Here is a 12646-nt window from a genome sequence, read left to right on the forward strand (position 1 = left end):
GAGGTGGAGAGGAAGGGTCTTAACACAGACTCCAGTGCTGCTTTGGGGTCCCAGCGACCCCTGTTCTCAGTGTCACTGAGGAGTGAAGGAGATCAAGATCCCAGGGCAACCAAGCTTCATTCCACTGTGCCCTCCTGCACTGCCCAGCTCTCAGCCTTATTCCTGTCGCATCATCCTGGGCATTGAAAGCCTGGCCATGCCTGGACCATAGCAGCTGGTTAGCTGGGTAACTTGGGCAGGAAGCACAGGGTTAAAGGAGAAGGGCGGTCCAGGAAAGAGAGTCCCTCTCAACTGCAATTTCCACTGGGTAGGAACCCCCGAAACAGAGCAGCAGTGCCTAGAGAGGTGAAGAAAGGTGAAACTCCCATCAGATGTGGAAGTGAAAGTCTGGGCCTCCCACCAAAGGCTTTCCAGTCCCTTAAAACTGCAGACCCATCTCTAGCCCTTCCCCACATGGCCAGCAGGTGGCAGCACCATCAGGGATTTCAAAACCAAAACTAAATCAAATTGGAAACAGACTTTTTTTTTTTTGGTTTTGTTTATGCAAATAGTTAGTTCCTTACAACATTTCTCCCGGAATGGTCCCCCCCCTTCCCTCTCCACGGTCATTCCCTCCCCCTTCTCTCCTCTGCATGACTGCGCTCTCCCTGGACACAGAGTGGATGAAGCCGCTGCAGGAGAACCAGGGATCCCCAGAGAGGCCTTGAGAAATGTGAGTAAGGTTGATGGGGACCAAGGAGGGAGGGAGAAGCCAGAGCGGAGAACCCCGGGCACGGGAGGTTTATTCCTGCTCTCAAATTCATTCAGGGAGGTGGGAACACCCTTCCCTTCCCCATATACCTTATCCGTTCCGATGCACACACGCGTGCACACAGTCCAACACGTACCCCCCATCCCTCCTCCTGGGGATGAAAGGAGACCCCAGACCTAGAAAGTGATGTCCAGTGCCTTCCTCCTCCAGCTCATAGGGAACAGTGAGATGGACGGAACCCACTCTGCCCCAGAAGGGGGTCCTGTGCCCCCAACGCCTCCTTCCATAGGTGGTTTCTCCCAGAGGCCTTTGCTGAACCTTTGGAAGCCCTTTCAGGGAGCCATGACGGGAAACCCTCACCCTCAATTAACTGGTCCCAAGCCAGCCCTATTCCAGGAAGGGGAGGGGAGGGGAGGGGAGGGATGGGTCAAGGCAGGGGAGGAGGATGAGGAGAGAGGTGGAGGGAGTGAGATGACCTCTGGACTGGACGCTGCTCTGGGGAGGAACAGCCAGGGCAGCAGCTGACCAGCCTCCCCAATCCACCCTCCCCACCCAGAACATGTCGGTGAGGTCTAGCCTGGACAGAGAGGAAAATGACCATCCCATCCCCCCCTGCGACCACTGCCCAGGTAGCAAGGGCACTTGCTGCACCCCTCCAGCCCTATAGACACCATTTTTCTTTTTGGCAGGTGGCTCGTATACCTCCTGGTGCCAGGCCTGTTCTACAGCTTGGGGGGCACCACGCCCCTCCCTCAGAAGCTCTTTGGGGAGGTGACATCCCCTCGGTACCCCAAGCCTTACCCCAACAACTTTGAGACAACCACTGTCATCACAGTCCCCACGGGATACAGGGTGAAGCTGGTCTTCTGGCAGTTTGACCTGGAGCCTTCGGAAGGCTGTTTCTATGACTATGTCAAGGTAGGGGGTCCGGTCAGGAGGGCAGAGAGAGAGTTGGGGGTCTCTGGAAGCTGGGGACTTGTGCTCCAACCCCCCTGGACACACTCCCCACCTGGGGACACAGCCCCAAGTCTGTAAAAGCTGAGAGTCACGTGGAGTTCTGAGTGTCAAGCGATGCCACGGATGGGCATCCACTGGTTTAGAGACTCTCGGTGGGCACTGAGGGGAGAAACACAGAGGGAAGGAACCAACCCCAGCCTCAGGAAATATCCTGTCTACAGGAGTCAGAAACACCTGCCCCATCTGCTTACTCGCGTGTGGGAGTCTTTGGGAAACCGCTGTGCCTCAGTTTCCCTGTTTCCATGGAGAGTATCACCGTGGCTCCCTGCCTCACCAGGAACACAGGGACAAGGGGAAGGGAGCGGTGCATGGTGGTGGCTCAAGCAGAGCCTTTATTGGGGACAGTGGGCTCATCCCCTAACCCCTGTAATGACTAAGGGCCCCATCCTAGACCCGTCTTTCTACATCCAATAAAAATGAGACTCTCGGAGTTCCCAGTCATGGCACAGTGGCTAACGAATCCGACTAGGAACGATGAGGTTTCGGGTTCAATCCCTGGCCTCGCTCAGTGGGTTAACGATCCGGCGTTGCCGTGAGCTGTGGTGTAGGTCGCAGACGCGGCTCGGATCCCGAATTGCTGTGGCTCTGGTGTAGGCGGGTGGCTATGTCTCCGATTCGACCCCTCGCCTGGGAACCTCCATTTGCCACGGGAGCGGCCCTAGAAAAGTCAAAAAGACAAAATAAGAAGAAGAAAAAGATTCTTGATTCAGGATTCAAGTAGAGCCTACATACAGCCCATAAATACTATGCCCAGGAGAACCCCTGGAGATTATAAGAGAAGAACATGAACAGGATGTGTTTTCCTAGCCCAGAGGACTTGAGACATCGGCAGTGCTAGGGCGGGAAGGGTCTTGGGGGCAGGGTTAGTGAGGAATGGGGGTGGGGGTTAGGGAGGGACATCTTCTGCTCTTGAGGAATTAAAGAATCGGTGAAGAAAGAGGTCAGGGATGCTAGGCGACGCTTGCCGAGCCTGCCAGACCCCAGAGGCTCACACTCAGCTGAGTCTATCGGGAGGCATGGCTGGACTTGAGTGGTTTGACTAAGGTGAGGCGGAACGAGGGCAGAAGATAAAGCAGATCATCCAGGCTCTAGGAAGGAAGGAGTGATGGAGGCTGGGCTGAAGCCATCAGGATTCCAGCAGAAGGCAGGCACAGGAGGAGACAGGAGTGCAGAAAAGTCTGACACAGGCTAGGGGGTCATCAAAAGGGAGGGGCGGTGTTCCAGCCACAGGGTAACGAGCAGGGTTGGCCGATGGGGCTGCAGGGGACAGAGAAAAGGTACCTGGGGAAGCTTGCCACAGCCAGAGCAACAGGCAAAGAGCCGCTGAAGTTGGTCCAGCCAGGAGGCAGGATCCTTCACTGACAGCCTTCCCTGACCTGCCACGTGGCACAGGTCCCCTCGGCAGCTGGACTTCCTCTCCCTTGTCCTTCCTCCACCAGATCTCTGCGGATAAGAAAACGCTGGGGAGGTTCTGCGGGCAGCTGGGCTCTCCCCTGGGAAACCCCCCAGGAAGGAAGGAATTTATGTCCCAAGGGAACAAGATGCTGCTGACCTTTCACACAGATTTCTCCAACGAGGAGAATGGTACCATCATGTTTTACAAGGGCTTCCTCGCCTACTACCAAGCTGTGGGTGAGTGGTCCCTGTGCCGGGCATCTGTCCTCAGTCAGATTGAACAGGGGCTGGAAAAAGGGAACCTGGAATCCGAAGAAGCAGGAGTCCTGGCCTTCCTTGTTTTTCCCCAGAGAGCTTTTTCCAGAAGAGGGCTACCCACCCGGGCCCCGTCCCCATCACGCAGAACGGGATGAGAGAGGCCCCAGGGGTCTGGGTGGCCAGGGGCTGACTCTGTCTTTTGGTCTCCAGTGAGTGACCTCGCAGACACCAGCGCCACCACAGAAGTCCCTCAGCGGGATTTTTTTTTTTTTTTTTTTTTTTTTGCTTCTTACGGCTGCACCTGCAGCATATGGAGGTTCCCAGGCTAGGAGTAGAATTAGAACTACAGCAGCCGGCCCACACCACAGCCACAACAATACCAGTTCTGAGTCACGTCTGTGACCTATACAACTGCTCATGGCAACACTGGATCCTTAACCCACTGAGCGAGGCCAGGGATCAAACCAGCAACCTCATGGCTCCTAGTCGTATTCATTTCCCCTGGGCCACAGCGGGAACTCCCCTTAGCGGGATTTAATCCTTCCTTCCTGAATCTTTTCCAGACCTGGATGAATGTGCTTTTCAGCACAACTCAGGGGAGGACAATGCCCAGCAGCCCCGGTGCCAGCACCTGTGTCACAACTACATCGGCGGCTATTTCTGCTCCTGCCACCTAGGCTATGAGCTTCAGGAGGATGGGCATTCCTGCCAGGGTGAGGTCAGGGTGGCCCAGGAGGAGGCTGGGACTGATCAGGGTTTGCTGGGCCAGTCCGAGTCCCCTGGTGACCCCCTTGCGGCTCTGTTCTCACAGCCGAGTGCAGCAGGGAGCTGTTCACAGAGCCTTCAGGCTACATCTCCAGCCTGGAGTACCCCCAGCCCTACCCCCCCGACCTGCGCTGCAACTACAGCATCCGGGTGGAGCGGGGTCTCACCATCCACCTCAAGTTCCTGGAACCCTTCGAAATCGATGACCACCAGCAAGTACACTGTCCCTACGACCAGCTACAGGTATAGCCATCCCAGCCCCAGAGAGACCCCACCCTCTCCATCCCACCCCTCGTGGCTCCTCTCATCCCTGCTTCCTGCTGGACCCTCTAGCCAACATCGCACTTGGGTCCGGCAAGCCCCGACACACCTGCCACATGAATCCCAGAGATCCCTTTCAGCTTCAGTTGAAAACCTACACAAAGCAGGCTTCCCACCACCATCACCACCACCACCACCACCACGGCTCTGGCCCGGAGTGGGGGGTAATGTCTGAATTGGAGAGATGACCCTGCTTCCTCCCCCACTAGATCTATGCCAGCGGGAGGAACATCGGGGAGTTCTGTGGGAGTCAGAGGCCGGCGCCCATTGACACCAACAGCAACGCCGTGGATCTGCTCTTCTTCACAGACGAGTCAGGGGACAGCCGGGGCTGGAAGCTGCACTACACCACGGAAAGTAAGGCTGCCCTCGGCCCTCCCTGGCCAGCAGTGGGGCGGGGTGGGGTGGGAGAAAGAAGGCCAGTGGCTCGGAAATAAACGTGCTCTCTGGTCTCCCCAACAGTCATCAAGTGCCCCCAGCCCAAGACTCTAGACACATTCACCGTCATCCAGGACCTGCAGCCTCAGTACGAGTTCCGGGACTATTTCATCGCCTCCTGCAAACAAGGCTACCAGCTCATGGAGGTGAGAGCAGGGCGGAGGGGAGGGAGGCGGCCCACTGTTCACAGGGCTGGGCTCACAGCAGATTGAGCCTCAGCCACAGACATCCGACTGGAAGGGTCATCTGGTCTGCCAGCTCTCCAACCCAACAGCACCCTGGAAGCGCTTAGGACTTTAAAACACTGATGTCTGAGTCCCCCGCTAGAAGCTGTTCTGTGGGTCTGGAGGGCAGCCTGGGCATCGGGACTACTTAGAGCTACCCAGGTGATTCTAATGCCCAGCCAAGTTTTGTTTTGTTTTGTTTTGTTTTGTTTTGTTTTGTGTTTGTTTTGTTCTGTTTTGTTTTAGGGCCATACCCTGGCATATGGAGTTTCCCAGGCTAGGGGTGGAATTGGAGCTGCAGCCGCCAGGCTATGCCACAGGCACAGCATCTCGGGATCCAAGCCGTGTCTGAAAATCCACACCACAGCTCACAGCAACGTCAGATCCTTAACCTACTGAGTGAAGCCAGGAATCAAATCTGCATTCTCATGGATACTCGTCGGGGTCATTACCCCTGAGCCACAACAGGAACCCCCTCAGCCAAGTTTAAGAGCTGCTGACCTCGCCCAACAACTCACTGTGGAATTAGGAACCCAGTGGGCGGGGCCGGAGGCGAAGTATACAAGAAATGACTCACTCAACATTACTGGGTTTGTGCACAGCAGGGACTAGCACCACATCCTCTTGCTCCAGGGATCTTGGTTTGGGTTGTTTTTAGTTTTTTCTTAAAGACCTAGTTGGCTTTATTGAATAATTCATGAATCGGGCAATATCCCATCTAACAGCTCGAGGGCTCTTTTATGCACATCGGAGGTCTTACCCCAGGTCCACCACCCTGTCCTCCGCTTTGCAGCCCCAGAATATGGTTTTCACTACTGGTCAAGCTGATAAAAGCCAGTAAACTAAAATGCTATTTTTAAAAATGACATATAGGAATTCCCACTGTGGCTCAGTGGGTTAAGAATCCACCTGTGGTGGCTCAGGTAGCTGCAGAGGTATGGATTCAATCCTGGCCCCAAGCGGTGGGTTAAAGGATATGGAGTGGCCCCAGCTGTGGCGTAGGCTGCAGCTGCAGCTCAGATTCAATCCCTAGCCCAGGAAATTCCACATGCTGCAGGTACAGCCACCAAAAAAAAAAATAAATAAATAAAGACATGCAATTGGAGTTAACCCTGACCAGGGACCCAGGACTGGACATCTCATCTCTGTTCAACAGATCCCCTTGGAAGACCTAATGGGAATCAGAGAAGAGACCTTTGGTTTGTCGTTCAGGTGTAGTGAGTTCACCCAACAAACATTTTAAGTGTTTACAGAGTGTCAGGCTGTGTCCTGGAGAAGGAGGTAGGGCAAAAAGAAGTATGTGTGTTCACACCACCTTTGTGGAGCTTACTCTTGAATGTTGCATGGAGCTGAGTGAGCCAGGGATGTTTCCTGCACCACCACCCCCAGCTCAGGTTACAGCCCAGCTGTCCTGTGCCACCCACACCCTTAACTTGGCATTTGTCATTCATGTCACAGAATATAGAGTAAGCCACATGATTTACCTCACATTGTTTATGTTTCTCTGGGACATCTGGTTCTCATAAACATGTCCTTGCAGTCTTTTCCAGGGCTAACTGTCTGGGAGGATTGTTGGTCTGAATAAAACTCATTCAGGAGTTCCCGTCACGGCTCAGTGGTTAACGAATCCAACTAGGAACCATGAGGTTGCGGGTTCGATCCCTGGCCTCGCTCAGTGGGTTGAAGATTCGGAATTGCCATGAGCTGTGGTGTAGGTCACAGGCACAGCTCGGATCTCACGTGGCTGTGGCTGTCTCGTAGGCCGGCAGCTACAGCTCCAATTGGACTCCTAGCCTGGGAACCTCCATATGCCGCGGTGCAGCCCTAAAAAGCAAAATGAAGGAGAAGAAGATTGCAGTCTAAGGGTGATGAGACGATGAAGGCATTCCAGAGGGAGAAAAACCTGGTTCTGCTTCACAGAACTGGGCTTATTGGGTTTTTTTTTTTAATTGAAAACTGTGGGGTTTACTTGGACCTCAGGGGAAACAGGCAAGAGTCTAGAGAGAGGATTATTGGGTCTAACCATGAACCCTTGCCCTGAACTGCGGTGTGGCTCAGGGAGCCCATCTGTAAGTCTGGTCTGAAAGGACCAGCTAGGAACAAGCACAAGGAAGCCATGTGCACGGGTGCTGAGGTCTGGGAGTTGGAGAGATGACCTCGTGTTCCCTCCAGCTCCTGTGCCAGTGAGGGTGGGAAGGGAGCTGAAGCACCTCCTTGTACTAATGGCGCTTCTACCTCTGCTCAAACAGGGGAAGCAGGTGCTACTGTCCTTCACAGCTGTCTGCCAGGATGATGGCACGTGGCATCGCGCCATGCCCAGGTGCAAGAGTAAGTTACAACTCAGGGATGTGTCTGCCCCCCGGGGGCCCTGCCACCTGCTAGCCTGGGGATCTAGGCTGAGAAGGGAAGAGGGGTCTGGACTGAGCATCTCCCCGCAAAGACCCTCCCCTGATGTGTCCTTTGAAGCCTGTGGCCCATCCAGGCACCAGTCAGCCCTCATCTCAGCAGGACTGATGGTTCTACCCAGGACTGAATTCCATCCAATTCCCATACATCACAAGAGGCCCCCCCGCCCCCGCCCGCCCCCGGCCCCGCCACTGACCATATTTCCGGAAGGTTCTCAGCGTGTTCTGTGGATCCACTCCTGTTCTGTGGGCAAACAACTCACATTCCTCCCACTGAGCTTCCAGTACAGTCCTCGGCTCTCATGCATTCCTGTGTTCTCTCCAAGTCAAGGACTGTGGGCGGCCCAAAAGCCTGCCCAATGGGGACTTCAATTACATCACCACAAAGGGGGTGAACACCTACCAGGCCCGTATCCAGTACTACTGCCGAGAGCCGTATTACAAAATGCACACCGGAGGGGGCAGCAGCAAGTCTGAGCGAGGTAAGGCCTCATGCAACAGCAGTCTTCCTGCTCTTCTTAGGACATTCCCTCCTGAGATTTCTCCCCATAGATTCCCTAGGAAGTGTCAATTAAGCTATCTTTTCAGGAGTTCCCATCATGGCTCAGCAGTAACGAATCTGACTAGTATCCATGAGGACGCTGGTTCAATTCCTGTCCTCACTCCGTGGGTTAAGGATCTGGCATTGCCTTGAGCTGTGGTATAGGTTGCAGACATGGCTCGGATCCCACATTGCTGTGGCTGTGGCGTAGGCTGGTGGCTACAGCTCCGATTCCCAGGTTCCCTAGCCTGGGAACCTCCATATGCCGTGGGGGTGGCCCTATAAAGACAAAAAAGACAAACAAACAAACAAAAAAAGATATATTTTCTGGGCACTGGCTTCGGGAGTGCCAAGAGCTGTCTAATAGAGACACCTGAGCGGATACAAAGACTCGAATCTCACAAACAGCTCCTTCTCACCAACACCTCCGCCACCACCATCCCCACCACCCCCATCACCACATCCCCACCACCCCCACCGTCACCACCTCCAGCACAATCGCCACTCTGAATGCCACCACCAACACTGTCATCACCACCACTGCAGCTATTGCAGTGGGACCTCCCCAGCGTTCTTCCCAGAAACCCTCTCAGGCTGCTCTGTTGTGACATTTTGCACTGAGGTTGACTAAATGACTCTCAAACTCCTCTATGGATATCATTAAACCGTTTTTTGTAATGAAAGAAATCACATGCTTTGTAGGTTTGAAACATGCAAAAAAGGAAAACATTGCAGTTCCCAGTGTGGCTCAGCAGTTACAAACCCAATTAGTATCCATGAGGATGCGGGTTTGATCCATGGCCCCGCTCAGTGGGTTAAGGGCCCGGTGTTGCTGTGTCTGTGGTGTAGGCTGGCCAGCTGCAGCTCCAATGGACCCCTAGCCAGGCAACTGCCATCTGCTGTGGGTGCAGCCCTAAAAAGCAAAAAAAAAAAAAAAAAAGGGGAAGTTATGTGAACTTGTGCAAATTATTTAAACTCAGTTTCCTGGTCTGTAAGATGGGGATAATGATGTACATCAGAAAGTATCACTTTGTGGAGTACCCGTCATGGCGCAGAGGAAACGAGTCTAACTAGGAACCATGAGGTTGTAGGTTCGATCCCTGGCCTCGCTCAGTGGGTTAAGGATCCCACATTGCCGTGACCTGTGGTGTAGGTTGCAGACGCGGCTCAGATCCCCAGTTGCTGTGGCTCTGGCGTAGGCCAGCAGCTGTAGCTCCAATTCAACCTCTAGCCTGGGACCCTCCATATGCCTCAGGTGGGGCCCTAAAAAGCAAAAAAAAAAAAAAAAAAAGTGTCACTGTGGTGCTGCTTAAATGAGAGAATGCAGATAAAGTGCTGAGCAACAAGCAGGGCATACTGTCATCCATCAGAAAGCAGAGCTTCTGGGAGTTCCCCGGTGGTCTAGTGGTTAGGATTACATCCCGGGTAAGCCACTGCACACCGTGGCCGAAAAAAAAAAGGAAACAGAGTTACCTTTATCTACAACCCAGAACCAAGATGCAACTACTGATGGGACTTTGATAAATTCCCACCAGTTTTTGTGTCTACTTTCACAGATAGGGGTCATGTCGAATATAATAGTTAAGTATTCTGATTTTTCCACTTCACATTAAAACAAAAATATGCATATGGAGCCTCTTAACACTTTCGATATCCCATCTGCCTGTATTTGAACCTTTCCCATTGATCCTCCTTCTCTCTCTGGGTTCTCTCTCATCCTGGGTGCTCACTGGCCCCTGCCTGAGACCTCCCAACCTGAGCACAGCCCCCTCTCCCCTCAGGGGCGTATACCTGCTCAGCCCAGGGCGTTTGGATGAATGAGCTGGAAGGAGAGACGATGCCTCGGTGTTTGCCAGGTGAGTGGACACTCTCTGCTGTCCTCCGTGGGTCTGGCAGCCCTAGAGGGCGTCAGAGGAGGCACGGAGAAGGGAGAGACGCTCTGGCTTGAAGCTGAAGACAGACATGGAAGGTCAGGGAAGATGAGAGGGGCAGAGGGACCCAGAGGGCTGGACCTGTCCTGAATTCCTTCCCTTTCACTGAGCAGCTGGCAGATGGGAGGAATACAAAAAGCAAAGAAAACCCCAAGGAGGGAGTTCCCTGGTGGCTCTGTGGGTTAAGGATCCAGCTTGTCACTGCTGTGGCTCAGATTGCTGCTGAAGCACAAGCGTGATCCCTGGCATGTCGGGCCAAAAAATAAACAAACAAACCTCTAGTGAGAATAAACGAGAATGAGTAGCGGAGTTCCCACTGTGGCACAAAGGGATCGGCGGCATCTTGAGAGCCCTGGGACAGGTTTGACCCCCCCCCCCCACCTGGCACAGGGGGTTAAGGATCCAGCATGGCGGCAGCTGGCTTAGGTTGTGACTGTGGCTGGGATCCGATTCCTGGCCCGGGGAACTCTATAGCCTGGCCGCCAAAAAAAGAAAAAACAAAAAGAATGAGTGGAGGCTGATCACATCGGAGGTGTGGGGAGGGAGGAGAGAGAAGAAAAGTCCCTGAACCAAAAAGAGGGGCCAAGAGGGCCACAGAGGGAGAGGTGGCCGGAAGCTGAGTTCTCGCCACCTCGCATTCTCCTGTGCAGTGTGCGGGAAACCGGTCAACCCTGTGGAAGAGAAGCAGCGCATCATCGGAGGCAGGAAGGCCAAGCCGGGCAGTTTCCCCTGGCAGGCCTTCACCAACATCTACGGGCACGGGGGCGGCGCGCTGCTGGGCGACCGCTGGATCCTCACGGCCGCGCACACGCTCAAGCCCAAGGAGTACGATGAGCAGAACAACGCCTCCGTGGACGTGTTCCTGGGCCACGTGAACGTGGACGAGATCACCAAGCTGGGCAACCACCCGGTGCGCCGGTTCATCATCCACCCAGACTACCGCCAGGAAGACAGCCACAGCTTCGAGGGGGATATCGCCCTCCTGGAGCTGGAAAACAGCGTCACCCTGGGCCCCGACATCCTCCCTATCTGCCTCCCCGACAACGACACCTTCTACGACTGGGGCTTCATGGGCTACGTCAGTGGCTTTGGGATAACAGAGAGGAAACTGTCTCATGACCTCAGGTATGTCCATCTGCCCATAGCGAAACGAGAGATGTGCCAGAGCTGGCTCCAGAAAAAAAATAGGAACGATGTGTTTTCGCGGAACATGTTCTGTGCTGGGTCCCCGACTCTAAAGCAGGATTCCTGCCAGGGGGACAGTGGAGGGGTCTTTGCAATGAAGGATGAGAAAAATGACCAGTGGGTGGCCATGGGCATTGTGTCCTGGGGCATCGGCTGTGGCGAGGGCTACGGCTTCTACACCAAAGTGCTCAACTACGTCGACTGGATCAAAAAGGAGATGGAGAAGGCGGGCTGAACCCAGAACTCGCTAGGTCAGAATCCAGAGAGTAGAGTGTTTAATAAAAAATTATCTGACCAGTTGTTGGTAACCACTAAGAATCCATATTAAAAATCACTGATGCAGAAAGGCACGGTGTGAAATTAATTCTCTTCTCTAGAATCCCATCCACATTCTTCATCTGAAACCACCCAAAGATCACCTTTCTCTCCCCTCAAGAATTGTAGAAGGTGGGAGTTCCCATTGTGGCTCAGCAAGTTAAGAACACGACTAGTATTCATGAGGATGCAGGTTGGATCCCTGGCCTCGCTCGGTGGGTTAAGGATCCAGCATTGCCACAAGCTTTGGCCCATGTCATAGATGCGACTCCTATCTGGTGTTGCTGTGGCTGTGCTGTAGGCCGGCAGCGGCCGCTCTGATTCAACCCCATCCTGGGAACTTCCATATGCAGCAGGTGCAGCCCTAAAAAGACAAACAAACAAGCAAAAAGAATTGCAGAAGATACGTTCCACCATCTCCAGTTATCCTTGGCTTCTTCCATTTTTATACCATCATGTAATTGAACAGAAATCCTTAAAAGAAAATTCTATGACAAAGTCCAGTGTATATTTACATTTACTAAATATAAAAATATTTTGCAAAATCATATGTAAAATATCTACTTAGGAAGGCAATGAGGACAATGAAATTTATCCCCACATTTACAACTAGAGTTGTGGAGAACTTCTGTATTTTGTTTTGATTGTACAATAAGATGAAAATCCTGATTGTCCCACATACGCAGTTGCAGCTTTTTTCTTTTCTTTTCTTTTTAGACAGGAAAGTAGGAGATATTGGGCATAATGAGGGGACGGCACCAAGGTTCTCATGAGTGAGGACCTGCCATTTGTTCAGGGGACAGCAATTAGGGATGTATTTGACCCCACAGCCATCCAGGATAAGCCACTTTTCTGCCACCATATTTTCAAATTCATCCGTGTTGAACCTAGTAAACCCCCACTTTCTGGACATGTGGATCTTCTGGTGGCCGGGGAACTTGAACTTGGCCCTGCGAACGACCTCAGACACATGCTCCTTGTTCTGCAGCTTGGTGGGGATGGACATTGTGACTTGGCCAATGTGGACCCTGGCCACCGTGCCCTGGGGCTTTCCAAAGACACCAAATATACCTGTCTGAGGCCTAGACTGGGGACAGCAT

The 12646-nt window shown here is 53.3% G+C and overlaps 1 protein-coding gene across 1 annotated transcript; it reads left to right on the forward strand.

Annotated features, from left to right (window-relative positions):
* The first annotated feature begins 634 nt into the window (after positions 1-634).
* On the forward strand, positions 635-11577 carry C1R (complement C1r). Its single transcript, XM_021092408.2, has 11 exons — positions 635-712; positions 1441-1669; positions 3208-3400; positions 3985-4134; positions 4233-4429; positions 4717-4864; positions 4970-5091; positions 7419-7497; positions 7901-8056; positions 9897-9971; positions 10697-11577. Coding segments are annotated over exons 1-11 (2121 nt in total). The 5' UTR covers positions 635-710; the 3' UTR covers positions 11467-11577.
* The last annotated feature ends 1069 nt before the right edge of the window (positions 11578-12646 follow it).

This window comes from Sus scrofa, chromosome 5 (assembly GCF_054392235.1).
Source record: "Sus scrofa isolate SSC_HxYL_T2T_F1_AM1 chromosome 5, Sscrofa_HxYL_maternal_Yorkshire_Landrace_v2.0, whole genome shotgun sequence".
Classification (NCBI taxonomy): domain Eukaryota; kingdom Metazoa; phylum Chordata; class Mammalia; order Artiodactyla; family Suidae; genus Sus; species Sus scrofa.